Here is a 19403-nt window from a genome sequence, read left to right as displayed (position 1 = left end):
GCTCCGCCCTGTCTGCAACATCTGCTGGCGTGAGATCTTAGTGGATGTTTGTGGTTTTTGGAATACCAGGCGGCGGGGACTGAGAGCGCTGCAGCTTTAAAAAACAAAACCAATGCAAACGGATCTGCATGAAAGAAAACACGCCGCCAATACGCTGATTCACGCAGGTCATGAAGTGTCACCAAAGGATCGGTGAACAATGGTGACCTCTGGCCGGTGAGTCTTGGGCAAGACTTCCTGTCAAAACAGGAAACACCTTCATACCTTTCAAGTTGGCTACAGTTTTCAATGGAGACTAACTACCAATTCAAAATGTATGTATTTATTTCATTGATTAGGCTCAGTTCAGGTAGCAAAACTACTTAACCTACAGGAAGTGAAAAGGAGGGAAATCTAGTCGATCAGCATGGTGACGGTTCGATTCTCTATTGGACAAGAGGTTGCATGTTTTCCCATTGGGGGAGGAGGGGTTCCTCTCACATCCACATCACATTGTGTTACTACAGGGTAGTAAGGCTAATTAATAGTGCCGCCTACAGAGAACATACTAACTCCTTATTTATAAAATAAAATAAAATAAAATAAAATAAAATAAAATAAAATAAAATAAAATAAAATAAAATAAAATAAAATAAAATAAAATAAAATAAAATAAAATAAAATAAAATAAAATAAAATAAAATAAAATAAAATAAAATAAAATAAAATAAAATAAAATAAAATAAAATAAAATAAAATAAAATAAAATAAAATAAAATAAAATAAAATAAAATAAAATAAAATAAAATAAAATAAAATAAAATAAAATAAAATAAAATAAAATAAAATAAAATAAAATAAAATAAAATAAAATAAAATAAAATAAAATAAAATAAAATAAAATAAAATAAAATAAAATAAAATAAAATAAAATAAAATAAAATAAAATAAAATAAAATAAAATAAAATAAAATAAAATAAAATAAAATAAAATAAAATAAAATAAAATAAAATAAAATAAAATAAAATAAAATAAAATAAAATAAAATAAAATAAAAATAAAATAAAATAAAATAAAATAAAATAAAATAAAATAAAATAAAATAAAATAAATCCATCCATTTTTACCGCTTATCGTCACAAGGGTCGTGGGGGTGCTGGAGCCTATCCCAGCTATCTTCTGGCGAGAGGCCAGGGGTACACCCTGGACTGGTCGCCAGCCAGCCAATCACAGGGCACATATAGACAAACAACCATTCACACTCACATTCATACCTATGGACAATTTGGGAGTCGCCAATTAACCTAGCATGTTTTTTTTGGAATGTGGGAGGAAAACGGAGTACCCGCAGAAAACTCACGCATGCACAAGGAGAACATGCTAACTCCACACAGACATGGCCGAGGGTGGGATTGAACCCTGGTCTCCAAGCTGTGAGGTCTGCGCGCTAACCACTCGATCGCCGTGCAGCCAAAAATAAAAATATAAAAAAAACTTAAACTATATTAGAAAAGCAGGAAGTGAACAAATGTAACAGTTACTGATTGTAAAAGTACCAGATGGAGGGGTAGGATTTAATAAGCTTTGCTTCTTCCTACTCCTTTTGGACATGTGGAACTGGGAACTGATTATGTGATGCATTCAATTGTAATCTGATATATGTTCAAATGAAATAAAACCATTGCCATTATATATATATGATATTGTGCCAATAATATAGTGGCCAATGAAAGTGTTGCACCCCAAAATATACTCTGTAGTTAAAAAGCTGGGAAGGTGTGAAGACCCTCTAAACTTCAATTAGATTGGAGATGACATACAGATGACATACATCATCAACGTCAACATCGGCTTAAAACACGTAGGGTCCCCGCCCACCTGTCCGCACACCTGGCGTAGAAAACAAACCACACGGAAGTCGCTACCCCAAATCACAACATTCATTGCAAGGTGACGTTAACGTCAATGCTAGCGAGGACAGACGCGACCTTCCCCAGCAAACCAAGCTAGCAGTCAAAGCCGGCTAAGCTTCCGACAACACACCACGTCACAGACAGGAGACTGTAACCGCAAAAGGGTTCCCAAATGTGGGAAAAGGTGACATGTTGACGGGACAGCTGACACTGACACAGCCTACCTAGCTAGCTAACTAACAGGTAGCGGGCAAGCATAGCCGCGAACGCCGCTAGCCAACGTACCTTCAACGGATTCCCAGCGTGTCCTCCTCGGCTCAATGCTCATAGGGGCGGTGTGGAAGCTTGAAGCGAGGATGTGGCCTAGTGGAAGTGGAGAACAGTGGTGGAAAAATGATGGAAGACCGTGGAGGTAGTGGCTCCTGACGTCGTTTGTAGTACACCTCAATTGACGGTGGAGGCTCATTGCCCACTTCTTGCCGACGTCGCTACTTCCGCGTTCAGACGCATGACGTCAAAGACTGTCCCGCCCCCTTCCCATATCCGCCCACCATTGCAGGTGCCTGGATGATTGACAGGTCGTCAACCATTAGGTTTACCATTGAGAGGTTATTATTTTCTTGTTTTGAAGTTCAAGAAAAACAGAAATTGAATAATATACAATAAGCAATATTGGACTAACAATAAAAAAATTAATACAATTTAAAAATTAACTACCATGTTACAATTAACATTTTTAACATGTACAAATTTTATGTATCTATGTTTTGCATTGGAATTGTGACGTAACACACAAGACACAGGAGTTTTTTTTTTTGTTTTTTTACAAACACACCAGTTTTATTGGATGACATCCTCACACTTAAAATAATCCAGCAATGAAATAATAATAATATTCACATTTACATCATACACACATGAACCCACCACCTGACATCCAAACACTTCACTTTAGAGGAAGAAACTTTTTTAATTTGAGTTGGAGGCCTTTAATTATATTCCATTAATTAATTAATAACAGTGCAAATGTAGCGTCCAAGCTAGCTGTTTCTATTCAGGTAATATTGCACAAACTTTATTATTATTATTGAGAAAGTGTTACCAACATGCAGCATGCTAGCTTTGATTGGGTTGGAAGAGATTTGGTTTAGATTTGTATGGGGGTGGGGTGAGGGTGGGGGGGGGGGGGGGGGCAATAAGGACATTCAGCTGTTATTATGGTATACATTCCTCCATAGAAAGCTGCCATCCTTCAAAAAGTGTTTTTTTTTTGTTAAAGTTTCTGACCTCTGTGGACAAGTTGCACTAAACAGATATTATTACTACTAAAAAAATCTGGCTAAATAGTAAACAAACTTTATTTATTATTATTATTATTATTATGAACCAACACAAAACGTGGATAACATGTTTAAAAAGTATGAAAAAAAAAATTACAGTGTAGTTTCTCAGGTCCGCTTGAATTCCAGGGTTGAAAGACAAAAAAAAAAAAAGGCCAGACATGTTGAAAGTGACTAGAAATCAAACCCGAAAATCTGCTCAAAAAGGTAGTAACCGGGTTTTTTTTTTTTTTTTACCCCCCCAGGCCTGACAGCAAAGAGGTAGGTCGCATTTAGACACCTGGAAAAAAGATCAAAAGCACCTGGCGTAGTACCGTATACCCCTAAAAAAAAAACGGACAAAAACGAAAAAAATACAAAAAAAAACAACAAAAAAAAACGAAAAAAAACAACAAAAAACGAAAAAAAAAAACGAAAAAAACCCCGAAAAAAATAAAAAAATGAAAAAAAAAACACCTCCATATGTGCAGAGACATGTGTTGGTGACAGGGATTCAAACCTGAACTGTCAAAAAGGCTGTTTTGGGTTGCACCATAACCGAGGCTCGGTCTTGTGTTATGAAGTGATGTTCAAGGTGACATTCAGACAAAGTCGTGTTTTTTTTTTCCCGTGTTAAACTTAAACTTAAACATAAACAAGGTGATCCCAGTGCGTGTGATACATACATCGTTACATACGGTGCTACGAAAAAAACAATTGTGCCGACGACGCGTGATTGTGACGCAAACGAAATGAAAGGAAAGGCACGGAGGCGCTAGCTGCTAACGTAGCCACACGATCAGTGATGAAGCTCAAAAAGGCATCTCACGTTTAAAAAAAAAAACAAACATTTAAAAGCGCTAATTTAATTAAAAGCAAAGAGACTTAACTTAGTTTTTGGGCCCTGAAGGCGACGCCCCCTCGCTAGGTGCAAATGAAGCTAACAAAATCGGAGCGTTCCCCCGCCACTCTTTGCTCAGAACGCAAGTCTCTTCGCAGTGACAAACTCCTCCAGTTGCACCTTGCCGCCGCCCATGAGCCCGAACGCCGGGTACATGGTCCCCGAGCAGTCCACCTGACGCTCGTAAAGGCACCTCATGCTGTCGGCGTCGTAGAAGAACACCCGGCACGCGTCGTAGTCCAGGCACACGCCCAGGCGCTGAGGCATGGGGAGCGCGCGGTTGCCCGGGTCGCCGGACGTAGACGATTTGGGGATGAAGAGTTTACCCATGCCCGCGGTGAGGAGGGTGAAGGGTTGGGAGAGATCGTAGCACGCGGCGTCCTCGCTGCCGCTGTCGTGGCCGCTGTCGTGGTCGTACCTGGGATTAAAAAGCATCAAGTTAAAAATGAAGAAACAAAAGCGAGTGGTTAGCATGCAGGCCGCAAAGCTAGGGAACCCGAGTTCAATCCCACCCTCGGCCATCTCTGTGTGGAGTTCTCCCCCCCGTGCATTGCATGGTTTCCTGTTTTTTTTTATATTAAAGTTTGTATGGCTGCACGGTGGACGAGTGGATAGCACACATACCTCACAGCTTGGAGACCCGAGTTCAATTCCACTCTCGGCTATCTCTGTGTGGAGTTTGCATGTTCTCCCCCGTGCATTGCATGGTTTCCTCCCACATTCCAAAAACATGCTAGGTTAATTAGCGACTCCAAATTGTCCATAGGTATGAATGAGTGTGAATGGTTGTTTGTCTATATGTGCCCTGTGATTGGCTGGCCACCAGTCCAGGGTCTACCCCACCTCTCACCCGAAGACAGCTGGGATAGGCTCCAGCACCCCCCGAATATTCACACTGCAATGTAGTCTGCCACGGCATGTCCGACATAATCAAGTGAAAAGAAGTTCTCCTCCCATTCCGTGTGGAAGTGGTATGTTTTGGGCTTCTAACTTTGCCCTTCTTCCCTACTCCATTTGAAACCGTTCCGATTAAACAAATTGGAGGCTAACAAGTTAGCTCTGTAGCATGCTATTTTTAACCCGTATGAATGAATGAATGTTTTTTTTTTCCATTTATACAAAGCTGATATGCATTTTTTGTTGTATACATAACTTATTGAAAAATGAAAGAATGCCAGGCTTATTCTGTTATTTAAAATTGTAAGTGATATATGGCATCTATTATGTTGGACAGGTTACAGTGTACGTGTAAAACGTGGATAAAGTACAAAATAAGCACATCGCACACCGTCTGAGACAGGCGAAGACCAACAGACGGGCTTATTAAAAGCAATATTATTATTACTATGAACAGCTTCTAATATGAAGTGGTGAAAATGGTTCAATGCGGGACCTTGAACACGAGCTGCTTCCATCTGGGGAATAAGCTCTTTACAAGTTAATGCTGCTTCTCTTACATCACAGGCTTAGCGCCCCACTCGACTCGTTAGCGCGATGCTAACAAGGTTAGCGCAGATGCTTACCTGGGGCTGCTGGTGTCTCTGGGGCTGTGAAACCATTCCAGTAGCTTGGTGTCTGAGGCCACGCCCACTTTGACCATGTAAGAGTGAGGCTCCACCTTGAAGGCCCAGTAGTGTCTGGAGAAGGAGTCATTCTATTAATGGGATTTCATACTGGAGTTCACAAAATGGACTGCTATCATCCAATAGCGTCACATCTTGGACAGGGGTGGATGTTATTTCCCGTTGGCAGGGCCACATTGAAAATAGAATAATAATTTTGAGATTTTTTTTCTCGTAAAATTATGAGAAATAAATTTGATAAAAGTCTTAGGTAATGCCTTTTAAAAAATTTTTGAATAAAGTAATTTGCGACAGCACAAGAAGTTGTGAATTTACAAGTACAAAGTTGTAAACACAAGAACAAAGTTGTACGAGAAAAAACTCCTAACTTCATGTTACATGCATTAAAAAAATAGAAAGTCAAATTGACGGGACTAAAGTCGTATATTTATGACAATGAAGTTGTGCTTTTATGAGAATAAAGTTGTATATTTACAAGATTAACTTTATTACAGGCATACAAAAAGTCGTGCGCTTACGAGACAATGACGTCGTGCGCTTACGAGACAATGACGTCGTGGACTTACGAGACAATGACGTCGTGCGCTTACGAGAGAATGACGTCGTGCGCTTACGAGACAATGACGTCGTGCGCTTACGAGAGAATGACGTCGTGCGCTTACGAGAGAATGACGTCGTGCGCTTACGAGAGAATGACGTCGTGCGCTTACGAGAGAATGACGTCGTGCGCTTACGAGAGAATGACGTCGTGCGCTTACGAGAGAATGACGTCGTGCGCTTACGAGAGAATGACGTCGTGCGCTTACGAGAGAATGACGTCGTGCGCTTACGAGAGAATGACGTCGTGCGCTTACGAGAGAATGACGTCGTGCGCTTACGAGAGAATGACGTCGTGCGCTTACGAGAGAATAACGTCGTGCGCTTACGAGAGAATGTCGTGCGCTTACGAGAGAATGTCGTGCGCTTACGAGAGAATGTCGTGCGCTTACGAGAGAATGTCGTGCGCTTACGAGAGAATGTCGTGCGCTTACGAGAGAAAAACGTCCGAATCTTCCGAGAGAATAAAGTCGTAGTCTTCCGAGAGAATAAAGTCGTAGTCTTCCGAGAGAATAACGTCGTAGTCTTCCGAGAGAATAACGTCGTAGTCTTCCGAGAGAATAACGTCGTAGTCTTCCGAGAGAATAACGTCGTAGTCTTCCGAGAGAATAACGTCGTAGTCTTCCGAGAGAAAAAAGTCGTACCCTTCCGAGAGAACAAAGTCGTACCCTTCCGAGAACAAAGTCGTACCCTTCCGAGAACAAAGTCGTACCCTTCCGAGAATAAAGTCGTACCCTCACGAGAATAAAGTCGTACCCTCACGAGAATAAAGTCGTACTCTCACGAGAATAAAGTCGTACTCTCACGAGAATAAAGTCGTACTCTCACGAGAATAAAGTCGTACTCTCACGAGAATAAAGCCGTACTCTCTTGAGAATAACTTTATTCCAGGCATCCAAAAAAGTCATACATTTACCAGAATAAAATCATACATTGACCAAAAAAAAGTAAATTTACAAGAAAAAAAAATTGTTACTTTGTTCAAATGTAGCAGAGTAATCCCTCATTTACCATATTTATATATCAATTATTTTAGAAGTTTGAGCATTGAAAACCCATTTCAAACCTCCAACATAGAGCCCTCTAAACATACAACAACACCCCTATAGTCACTTTTACACTCATATTGCCCAATATATAAATATGCCATTCAAGACATAAGACCGCTCATGTGTTTCAATAAATGTCTTCAGGAAGTGACCTTGGTGATTCATAACACATTACCCAGTGTTATGTCATGTGATTATGATATTATTATTGTGCCTGTAGTGGACAGCCATCAAGTCTGTGACCATGTGACCAAACTAAACTGTAAACCAAACTAAACTGTATTTGTATTTGAGTTCATTATCATTAGCTGATAAAATAAAAATAAATTTAACATGTAGTAGTAGTAGTAGTAGTGGCGGCCTACCTTCCCTGAGAGATGCCCGTGTCCCCGATGATGTAGTCCAGTCCGATGTAGCCGCCTGTCTGCACGCGCTCCGCCGCCAGCAGGAAGGCCATGCCGGCCACGCTCTCCACGGCGTCTCGCCTCTTGCTCAGGATGAGACGCTCTGTGCTGAAGCCGCACTTGTCGCTGAACAGGAAGTCGAAAGCTGCACATGTAGAGAGAGAGAGAGAGAGAGCAGCCATGAGGATATATATAGTTTACAAAAACGTGGGGGCCATATACATACATATATATAATAATGTGTATATATATAATATATTATATATTATAATATAATTATTATAATAATTATATTAATAATTATAATTATATTATAATTATAATAATTATTATTATTATAATATAATAATAATAATAATAATAATAATAATAATAATAATATAATAATTATAATTATAATTAAGATAATATTTTATTATTATTGTTATAATTATAATAATCATTATTATAATGTTTCTAATTTTTCTAATGTTTCTAATGTTTCATAATTGTTATAATTTTTATAATTTTTATTATATGCATTATTACGATTGAAGTTCAAAGCTATTGGAAAGTATCCCGCCCCAATTGCCCTAACCTCAAACGCTTTCATACAAGCAAGCCAAATCCTGTGTAAATTGATGTGATACCCACAACCCGACACACGAGGGCGCTGCAACACAAGCTGTCCATAGCTCCATCCACTAACATGCCACAAGGCCCTGTGAAGTGTAATGAATCGCCATGAGCAGCAGTTCTGAAGGAACTAATTACATTCTAAAAATAGTTAGTGGGCCAAATGACATCATGGCTGTGCCTCTCTGTGGATTGATGGGCAACATGAGGGGGGGTGGGGGGGGGCACACTACAACCACACTAAGAATGAGTTTGTGCAGGCATATCTAATGTTGAGGCTAATGGGCGTATGTTATGTTGAGCTTGAGCTAAATATAGCTGCAGTGTGTGTGTGTGTGTGTGTGTTTGTGTGTGTCCAATGACATTCCTCCTCATTACTGATGCACGGTGAAGCCCAGCACTCGGCCCTCCGTGATCCGGAGCGCAGGAATGCGGATGCTCCAATCATAACACTTACCCAAATCATATTTTGTGTAATAATAATCTCGCCCACAAAAAGCATTACCATGGCGATCCATTAAAAACATCACTGTGCTTCACTGCCTCCGTCGAGCGCCTCAGAATTGAAAACGTAAACAAGTGAAGCATCTGTCATTTGATAATCTTTGCACAAGAAAAATCCTGCCCAATTGAATGAACGCATTACCGGGTGCAGGGGGGGTGTGGAAGGTGACCTCGGGGCTGTAAGGGCTGAACATGGAGTTCCGGCAGCTCCGCACTCTGAAGGCGTACAAGCTGTCAGCGACCAGGTCGCACACCACGGCGGTGGGTCCGTACACTCGCTCAGTGACCCTCCACATGCTGCTGCCGTCCTTGCCGCCCTCCTGGGACGGGCTGGGGGCACCCAACCTGAAACGACATTCAAAAGGTTAACATTACTGGCGGTCGGTGATGAACGAACGGGTTAAAAGAACTAGTTCTTTTTTGCAAACGGCACAAACGAGATCACTGCGACTAAAATACCCATTCGTAAAACGGCTGGAGAGTCGGTTCACTGTTCCTTTTGTAGGGCGGGACTATCTGCGTGGTTTCCTGTCTTATCCTATTGTCACGCCTGACTGAAAAACCGAGACAGAGAGATTGACTGTCGTTCATTCCGTTCACAAAAAAAATTGTTCATTTGATTCGTTCGTTCATGACCGACACATCACTAGTCGTCACGTGTTGCACTGTTGAGTCGGAATGAATGTAAACATGAGTGAACAAACTGACTCGACGCAGCTGACCGGCCGTACCAATTGACCGAAATGAACGGATCTTTTTACTGAATGAACCCAAATGATCCGGTTCATTGAAATGAACGAATCAAGTTTTATTATTATTATAATAATGGGCTCCAGCACCCCATTATTAGAGCCCTGTAGGCATGAAATAACACCCCTACAGTCACCTTCAGAATCGTATTATTCTTTGTTTGCACCACATTGCACAACACAGATGTGCAGGCTACGGGTTAAAAAATAGCATGCTACGGAGCTAACTTGTTAGCCTCCAATTTGTTTAATCTGAACAGTTTCAAATGGAGTAGGGAAGAAGGGCAAAGTTAGAAGCCCAAAATATACCACTTCCACACAGAATGGGAGGAGAACTTCTTTTGACTCGAATATGTCGGACATGCCGTGGCAGACTATATGCAGTGTGAATATTCGGGGGGTGCTGGAGCCTATCCCAGCTGTCTTCGGGTGAGAGGCAGGGGTACACACTGGACTGGTGGCCAGCCAATCACAGGGCACATATAGACAAACAACCATTCACACTCACATTCATACCTATGGACAATTTGGAGTCGCTAATTAACCTAGCATGTTTTTGGAATGTGGGAGGAAACCGGAGTACCCGGAGAAAACCCACGCATGCACGGGGAGAACATGCAAACTCCACACAGAGATGGCCGAGGGTGGAATTGAACCCTGGTCTCCTAACTGTGAGGTCTGCGCGCTAACCACTCGATCGCCGTGCAAATAAAAATAAAATAAAAATAAAAATAAAAATAAAAATAAAAATAAAAATAAAAATAAAAATAAAAATAAAAATAAAAATAAAAATAAAAATAAAAATAAAAATAAAAATAAAAATAAAAATAAAAATAAAAATAAAAATAAAAATAAAAATAAAAATAATTAAATTAAATTAAATTAAATTAAAAATAAAAATAAAATAATAATAAATAAATAAAAAATAAATAAATAAAAAATAAATAAATAAAATAAAAAATCTATATTAGGAAAGCATGAAGTGAACAAATGTAACAGTTACTGATTATAAAAGTACCTGATGGAGAGTCATTCAGTCATACGGGGAGGAAATAAAAATAGCACCTGCGGTACTCAAGCAGGTGGTGGTCTGTGGGTAGGTGGTCTTCAGACAGTTTCCAAAAGATGGTGGCCTCGTTGTAGACTTTGCTCTTGGAGAGGTCGATCATAGGGGGGTCCGGGACTAAACAAGTGAGAAATGAGAATAGAATAGCAATAATTCTAATTCTGTAATAATTGTAATAATAACAAATAGAATGACAATACTGAATTTGTGTTCATAAAGAATGAAAAATGACTTGCGTGTTCCACAAAAAAATATATACTTACTCAAAATGGCGGCATGGAGGACTGAGTATATGTGCATTTCTTACTGGGACTGTGAATGTTGTATTAGTTTGAGTGTTTTCTTTAAAAAGGTGGAAAACTACTACTACTACTACTACTACTACTACTACGTTCATGGCATCACTTCTTGGCCTCTACGTTGAGACAAAATGGGGCAGTGGGCCATCAGACTCCATTGATCAACACTTAAAGGAGAAACACCAGACGGACCGTACCACGGCCAAGTTTCACAGCAGGGGTCGGCTTTCTCTCGTTTCCGAGTGTCTGTTCCCGCTACAAACAGGAGATGGACTCCATTATTCCACACCCGAGTTTCATGTTACTGGCACGGCGGAGAGAAGTGCTGTTGTCATGGTAACCGTTTGAGGAACAACATCTCCAATGAGGTCCTGGACTCTCAAATCAATTTGCCACCTTTGACTGCATCAGTGTGTAAGGCAATGGTGGCAATTGTCGCTTTTTATATGTTCTGTATAACAGGCACGGGACGATAAACGATTCTGGCACAGGACTAGCATGAAAACATTCCTAAAACTTTTGTTTGTGTTCATGTTCCAAAGCCGCTAAACGGCAGCATTTTCCACTTCCATTGTGAGCATGCATTAGGAGCGCTTAAAGGCATCGGCCAAGTGATACCTTAATGGGTCTTCAACGCAGCATCGTTTGCTAGCGCTACAATGGAATGACTGCGGAGCTTTAAAAAAGGCACAGGAAAACGTGCTTCCTGCCTGAAGCTCACATTAAGAACATCACTCATATTACAAACATGGCCGCCAAAAGCAACCAATATAGATTCCGTCCGGGTGCTCTTATGAAAGATTCTATAAAAGGATTTAAAGCAGACTTGAGACTTGAACACGTGTGCGTTCGAAAGATATAAAACAGCTAAAAGTAGACAGCGTATAAAAGCCTTTTTGAAAAAAAAAAACACCAACAAAATTGTGATAATCTTATATTGTTACGCCAAAGAACTACTTTACTGGCGTAGTGACACCTTACCACACCACACCAGCTAGCTACCAGCTTGGAGCTACGTATTGTAGCTGCGGGTAATGCTTAAAACTCAAGTACTGCAAAATACTTTATTACATGTTATAATGAATGTACATGCTTCTGCATGGTTACGGCACGGGTTTAAAACCATATTTGTCGAAACATGGATATAAGCATGAGTCTTATTTATGTTTTTAAATGGCTTATTTTCTTTGATTATATCTACTAAGCATCTAAAATCTAATCTAAAAGCAGATTACAGAAATGCCACAAAACTAAAGTCATTTAAAACTGCAACCTTCTGGCTTTAAGAAACACTAAAATAAATCAAGAAAAAAAGTTGCGATATTCAAAAATTCTTTTTTAGATCAAGCAGTAGGAAAAAAATATGGAATCACTCAATTCTGAGGAAAAAAAATATGGAATCATGAAAACAAACAAACAAAAAAACTCTCCAACACACCACTAGTACTTTGTTGAAGCACCTCTGGCTTTTATAACAGCTTGCAGTCTCTGAGGCATAGACTTTGCTTTATAGCAGGGATCTCAAACATGTGGCCCGCAGGACACTAGTTTGAGGCCCCCGCCTTGATATGAAAGTTTAATGTTAGTGCGGCCCGCGCAAGTTTGATATGGATGCTGTATGGTATCATGTACCCAGAAAAAATTATTACGTTTGATTAATGTTCATGTTAAAGGTTAAATAACTGTTAATAGTTATCCTCCCTATCCGTGTGGAAGTGGTAAGTTTTGGCGATTTAAGTTTAAAAGGAAATAACTTGAAGGCTACCGTTTAGGTCGCTAGCTCTCTAGTTTGCGAGTTAGCATGTGTCTCAAGACCCGGCAGTTGCGCAATATGTTGTAAATAAAAAGAGTATAAATGTGACTATAGTCGTGTTTTGTCATGTCTACAGGGCTCTAATAATGCTTTGGTAATTTTAATCTGAAAAAAATAATTTGTCTACCCACCAACTATATGTGGTTTCTTAAGTTTTTATTATTTGCCATTTTATTATTATTATTATATTTATTTATTACTGATTGATTTTCTTTATTCTTGATTTGTTTATTTGAGAACAGAGGAATGTTTTATCAGAGCTTTTCTTGTAGAAAATTGGAACCAAAGCGACGTTTTTAAAAAATTTTTGTTTTTAATAAATGCATTTTTTTTTTTTTTGGAAAACCTGATGCAGCCCAGTCTCACCCAGACCCTAGCTCCAGTGGCTCCCAAGTAAATTGAGTTTGAGACCCCTGATTTAAAGTACGAATACGGATTGTTTTTCCAAAGCTGGTCTTACTTGTGATACTTGTGTCTGCCTCTTCTAGTCAGTGGCAGCTGTCAGCTGTTGGCTTGCATCCACTCAAAGGTCTCCGAGCCAATGAGGCCGCAGCTGCATTGTCAGCAATGTTATTCCTATGTCGCTTATAGAAATGGATGGAAGCACTGCCAGTACTCAAGTATCTACTTTGCGTTCATGTCGATAGAAGGTCTGAGTCTAGCTCAGCCTGAGCATGTGAATGCATTCACCAAAACAAAACGCTCCATTAATTAATGCAAAGTTGCCTATTTGGGTACAAAATCATGCATCGATTCACCAGAGGGAGGCTGATGTCATTGCAGCGCCTTGCTCAAATGCAATGCATTGTGGGAAAACTTTAAGAGACTTTTAAATGTAAACTTGAATTGTTACATGTTTGTATATTTATTTGGTGTACGTTTAGAACAGGGGTCTCAAACTCAATTTACTTGGGGGGCCACTGGAGCTCGGGTCTGGGTGAGACTGGGCCGCATCAGGTTTTCCACCAAAAAAAAAAAACGCATTTATTAAAAACAAAAAAATTAAAAAAAACTTGGTTCCCAGGGTTCAATTCCACCATCGGGCATCTCTGTGTGGAGTTTGCATGTTCTCCCCGTGCATGCGTGGGTTTTCTCCGGGTACTCCGGTTTCCTCCCACATTCCAAAAACATGCTAAGGTTGATTGGCGACTCCAAATTGTCCATAGGTATGAATGTGAGTGTGAATGGTTGTTTGTCTATATGTGCCCTGTGATTGGCTGGCGACCAGTCTAGGGTGTACCCCGCCTTACGCCCGAAGACAGCTGGGATAAGCTCCAGCACCCCCCGCGACCCTCGTGAGGAAAAGCGGTAGAAAATGAATGAATGAAAACTTGGTTCCGATTTTCTACAAGAAAAGCTCTGATAAAACATTCCACTGTTCTCAAATATCTTATTTTTTCTGCACAAAATAAGATGAAAAATAAATAAACAAATCAAGAATAAAGAAAATCAATCAATCAGTAATAAATATAATAATAATAATAATCATAATAAAACAGCAAATAATAAAAACTTTAAAAAAACACATACAGTTGGTGGGTAGACAAATTAATTTTTTCAGATTAAAATTAAAGCATTATTAGAGCCCTGTAGACATGACAAAACACGACTATAGTCACATTTATACTCTTTTTATTTACAACATATTGCGCAACTGCAGGGTCTTGAGACACATGCTAACTCGCAAACTAGAGAGCTAGCGACCTAAACGGTAGCCTTCAAGTTATTTCCTTTAAACGTAAATAGCCAAAAACTTACCACTTCCACACGGATAGGGAGGATAACTATTAACAGTTATTTAACCTTTAACATGAACATTAATCAAACGTAATCATTTTTTCTGGGTACATGATACCAGACAAGCAGGCCTTGTCATTTTTATCAGTTAAGACGTCGTTTTATGATTATTCTTAGCGCCGCCAAGGATTTTCAGCTCAGTTAGTTTGATAATGAGCACTGGAAACGGTTTAAGGGGATAGACGACACCAGCCGGCGAGCTGTAATGACTGTTCCGCTTCTTAGTAACAGAAGGATTGATTTGAATTATATATAGCTGATAAAAATCATTGACGTGTGCGCGCACACAGCGTATTGATGACGCAAATGCATAACACCCATTTGAGGTTTGGACTAAATGTGATTATAGTAATAGTGTGTAACAAAGATGCCATGTTGTTGTCATTATCAGCTCGTCAGACATTGATGACGCCACCACATTGATCTAAAATTGATCATCTAGCTCCCTATCTGCAGACCTTTTGGAATTTTAAAACATTATTCAAGTTCCATCCATCTGATGACAAGCGGGGAACCCTCTGGCTGTGCAGTTGACCAAAAAAAATAAATAAATAAAACAACACTGCTAAGCCGTAAATTCCACCACAGGCATGTACAAAGTTTGCGCTCCTTCATCCAATTAGGCAGCTGACAAATGACCTGTGACCTCTTATCACAGCCTGGCTCAAAGGGCTTATTTTAAATGATCCTATCTATCCATTTCTTAGACCAGGGGTCTCAAACACGCGGCCCGCGGGCCAAATGTGGCCCGCAGGACACTAGTTTGAGGCCCCCGCCTTGATATGAAAGTTTAATGTTAGTGCGGCCCGTGCAAGTTTGATATGGATGCTGTATGGTATCATGTACCCAGAAAAAATTATTACGTTTGATTAATGTTCATGTTAAAGGTTAAATAACTGTTAATAGTTATCCTCCCTATCCGTGTGGAAGTGGTAAGTTTTGGGTTTTTAAGTTTAAAGGAAATAACTTGAAGGCTACCGTTTAGGTCGCTAGCTCTCTAGTTTGCGAGTTAGCATGTGTCTCAAGACTCTGCAGTTGCGCAATATGTTGTAAATAAAAAGAGTATAAATGTGACTATAGTCGTGTTTTGTCATGTCTACAGGGCTCTAATAATGCTTTGTTCATTTTAATATGAAAAAAATAATTTGTCTACCCACCAACTATATGTGGTTTCTTAATTTTTAATTATTTGCCGTTTTATTATTATTATTATATTTATTTATTACTGATTGATTTTGTTTATTCTTATTTGTTTATTTTTTTTTCATCTTATTTTGTGCAGAAAAATAAAAATTAAGATATTTGAGAACAGTGGAATGTTTTATCAGAGCTTTTATTGTAGAAAATCGGAACCAAAGCACTGAAAAAGTTTGTATATTTTTCTGTTTTTAATAAATGCGTTTTTTTTGTTTTTTTGGAAAACCTGATGTGGCCCAGTCTGACCCAGACCCTAGCTCCAGTGGCCCCCCAAGTAAATTGAGTTTGAGACCTCTGTCTTAGACTTTTGTTACCTCCACCGAAGCACAACTCTCTGAGCAGCATCTCTTCTCGGGACGTGTCCAGCACATACTCGTCAAAGCAGGGGTGGGCTGAGGGCTGGAACGTCCTGAGAGACTCCGTGGCCCTTTGGATTCTGGACAAACACACATACACACAAAAACACATAAAAACATGATGACATCGCCGTGGCAACAGAGGACAAACAAGTAACGGCGTAAACTTTAAACCTTAAACCACATATTTCACTTCGTATTCATGAGTATGGTAGGTCTTTCTTTCATAAATGAAAACAAGGATTAACATTTTTAAAAGTGCCGCATGCACATAGTATCATGATCCCGCGAGTGCAAAGGTTCCTTTCTTTATCCAAAGCCGCTAATGGAGATCAATTAGCCGGCTTACAGCAGAAACACGTCCGTCCAAACACATGTCGCTGAGCGAACGATGCCGCAAAAGGATTTTCCCTACTTTGTCCTCGAGTTCGGTAACCTCTGTGCACGTGGCGTTGCACGTTTGGATAACTGATGCACGGAGACAAGACATCTGACAATCAATGGCGGTCTTCAACTTGTCTTCGAGGGCACAAATACGCAGGCAAAAGCACCGTTGAATACATATCAACACATATTCTGCCAGTTATTAATGATAATTAGCAAATGTAGCCTATAGTAGGCTAGCCCACACACAGACATGTCATCCCACCAGTTATTGAAAACACCCACCACCTTGCTGGAGCCTATCCCAGCTGTCTGTGGGCGAGAGGCACGGTACACCCTGGACTGGTGGCCAGCCAATCACAGGGCACATATAGACAAACAACCATTCACACTCACATTCATACCTATGGACAATTTGGAGTCGCTAATTAACCTAGCATGTTTTTGGAAGGTGGGAGGAAACCGGAGTACCCGGAGAAAACCCACGCATGCACGGGGAGAACATGCAAACTCCACACAGAGATGGCCGAGAGTGGAATTGAACCCCGGTCTCCTCGCTGTGAGGTCTGCGCGCTAGCCACTCGACCGCCGTGCCACCTGATAGTTATTCATGATAATAATAATTGATAGTTACGCAGAAATCTGACTAGTTATAACCCACGGATGCGTCATGGCAACCTCTTCTCTCGCCCGCCACCACCTTGCATAATGATAATATCAAAATCATAATATCAAAACCCATGAGTACAGTAAGTCTCGTGTTCGGGATCACTCCTCCTGCCAGTTATTAATACAAATCACCACCGTGCACAGTATAAATAGAATGACTCAAAATAATCCACAAACTCAAATCCCACAGCTGACTCACACATGGGGCAACATACATGTCATGACATAATTAATGCAATTGCTCCTCCCACCGGTTATTAATAATGACACTCAAAACTGCAGTAACAGCATTGCACACCAATGTGATGGTACATAGTATAAAAAAAAAGGTCTAAGGTCAAATGCTGTAGAGCAGGGGTCTCAAACACGCGGCCCGCGGGCCAAATGTGGCCCGCAGGACACTATTTTGAGGCCCCCGCCTTGATATGAAAGTTTAATGTTAGTGCGGCCCGCGCAAGTTTGATATGGATGCTGTATGGTATCATGTACCCAGAAAAAATTATTATGTTTGATTAATGTTCATGTTAAAGGTTAAATAACTGTTAATAGTTATCCTCCCTATCCGTGTGGAAGTGGTAAGCTTTTGGGCTATTTAAGTTTAAAGGAAATAACTTCAAGGCTACAGTTTAGGTCGCTAGCTCTCTAGTTTGCGAGTTAGCATGTGTCTCAAGACCCTGCAGTTGCGCAATATGTTGTAAATAAAAAAAAGTATAAATGTGACTATAGTCGTGTTTTGTCATGTCTACAGGGCTCTAATAATGCTTTGTTCATTTTAATCTGAAAAAAATAATTTGTCTACCCACCAACTATATGTGGTTTCTTAAGTTTTTATTATTTGCCGTTTTATTAGTATTATTATATTTATTTATTACTGATTGATTTTCTTTATTCTTGATTTTTTTAATTTATTTTTCATCTTATTTTGTGCAGAAAAATAAAAATTAAGATATTTGAGAACAGTGGAATGTTTTATCAGAGCTTTTATTGTAGAAAATCAGAACCAAAGCACTGAAAAATTTTGTATATTTTTCTGTTTTTAATAAAAATTACATTTTTTTTTGGAAAACCTGATGCAGCCCAGCCTTGCCCAGACCCTAGCTCCAGTGGCCCCCAGGTAAATTGAGTTTGAGACCCCTGCTGAGGTCGGTAAGTCAGTAACATACCTGACATGCAGCTGCTTAGCGGTCTGCACAAAGCAGGACTGGTCGGTCTCTTTGAGGACCTCCTGAGCGTAGCCTACCAGGCCGCTGTTCTCCAACATGCCCTGGTACTCCTCCATCTGGGAATAGGAAGAAAACAAACAGAGGGGATGACTTGTGCCAGAGGCTTTACTTTCATACAGTTCGGGAGAAACAAAAGGCAATCACACACCTGGGATTTCAGCTGCTCCAGGCGTCGGTTCCGCGACTGCTCGATGGATTTCAGCATCTCAGACTTTCTCTCCTGCAGGGCCTCAAACAGGCGGTCGAAGTGCTCGCTGGCTTGGCGCTCTGCTAGCTGGCCATTTTCCTTTTTTGTGACAAACAGTACATTAGTCACTGATTGAAATCTTTGTTGTTACAGCATAGAATACCCTTTACAGATGATGACATCATTTTTCAAGATGATACTGCATTTTGCCATGTAGCAAAAACTGTGAAGCCACTGGAGCTAGGGTCTGGGTGAGACTGGGTCACATCAGGTTTTCAAAAAAAAACAAAAAAAAAACGCATTTATTAAAAACAAACTTTTTCACTGCTAAAAGCTCTGATAAAACATTCCACTGTTCTCAAATATCTTAATTTTTATTTTTCTGCACAAAATGAGATGAAAAATAAATAAACAAATCAAGAATAAAGAAAATAAATCAATCAGTAATAAATAAATATAATAATAATAATAATACAGCAAATAATTAAAAATTAAGAAACCACATATAGTTGGTGGGTAGACAAATTATTTTTTTCAGATTAAAATGAACAAAGCATTATTAGAGCCCTGTAGACATGACAAAACACGACTATAGTCACATTTATACTCTTTTTATTTACAACATATTGAGCAACTGCAGGGTCTTGAGACACATGCTAACTCGCAAACTCGACAGCTAGCGACCTAAACGGTAGCCTTCAAGTTATTTCCTTTAAACTAAAATGGCCAAAAACTTACCACTTCCACACGGATAGGGAGGATAACTATTAACAGTTATTTAACCTTTAACATGAACAT

The 19403-nt window shown here is 39.7% G+C and overlaps 2 protein-coding genes across 7 annotated transcripts in view; both read right to left on the bottom strand.

The window, feature by feature from the left end:
* The window catches only part of ccser1 (coiled-coil serine-rich protein 1), a 154440-nt gene extending 152044 nt beyond the window's left edge, over window positions 1-2396 (bottom strand). Inside the window, exon 1 of the mRNA XM_058070765.1 lies at window positions 2179-2396. The gene's annotated coding sequence lies outside the window, so the exon portion shown is untranslated. The remainder of the gene's footprint in view (window positions 1-2178) is intronic.
* A 327-nt stretch (window positions 2397-2723) lies between these two features.
* trim36 (tripartite motif containing 36) overlaps window positions 2724-19403 on the bottom strand; it is a 38352-nt gene continuing 21672 nt past the window's right edge. For all 6 annotated transcript variants that reach the window (XM_058070771.1, XM_058070767.1, XM_058070766.1 and 3 more), the window contains 8 exons: window positions 18567-18704; window positions 18359-18474; window positions 16101-16222; window positions 10680-10797; window positions 9008-9210; window positions 7708-7891; window positions 5637-5750; window positions 2724-4531 (listed from right to left, as the gene is read on the bottom strand). In XM_058070771.1, the coding sequence (XP_057926754.1) occupies window positions 4189-4531; window positions 5637-5750; window positions 7708-7891; window positions 9008-9210; window positions 10680-10797; window positions 16101-16222; window positions 18359-18474; window positions 18567-18704 (1338 nt within the window). In that variant the 3' untranslated portion in view covers window positions 2724-4188. The remainder of the gene's footprint in view (window positions 4532-5636; window positions 5751-7707; window positions 7892-9007; window positions 9211-10679; window positions 10798-16100; window positions 16223-18358; window positions 18475-18566; window positions 18705-19403) is intronic.

Source organism: Doryrhamphus excisus, chromosome 4, assembly GCF_030265055.1.
Source record: "Doryrhamphus excisus isolate RoL2022-K1 chromosome 4, RoL_Dexc_1.0, whole genome shotgun sequence".
Taxonomy (NCBI): Eukaryota; Metazoa; Chordata; class Actinopteri; order Syngnathiformes; family Syngnathidae; genus Doryrhamphus; species Doryrhamphus excisus.
The sequence above is the reverse complement of the archived record's forward strand: the minus strand, read 5'-3'. Positions and strand labels throughout refer to the sequence as shown.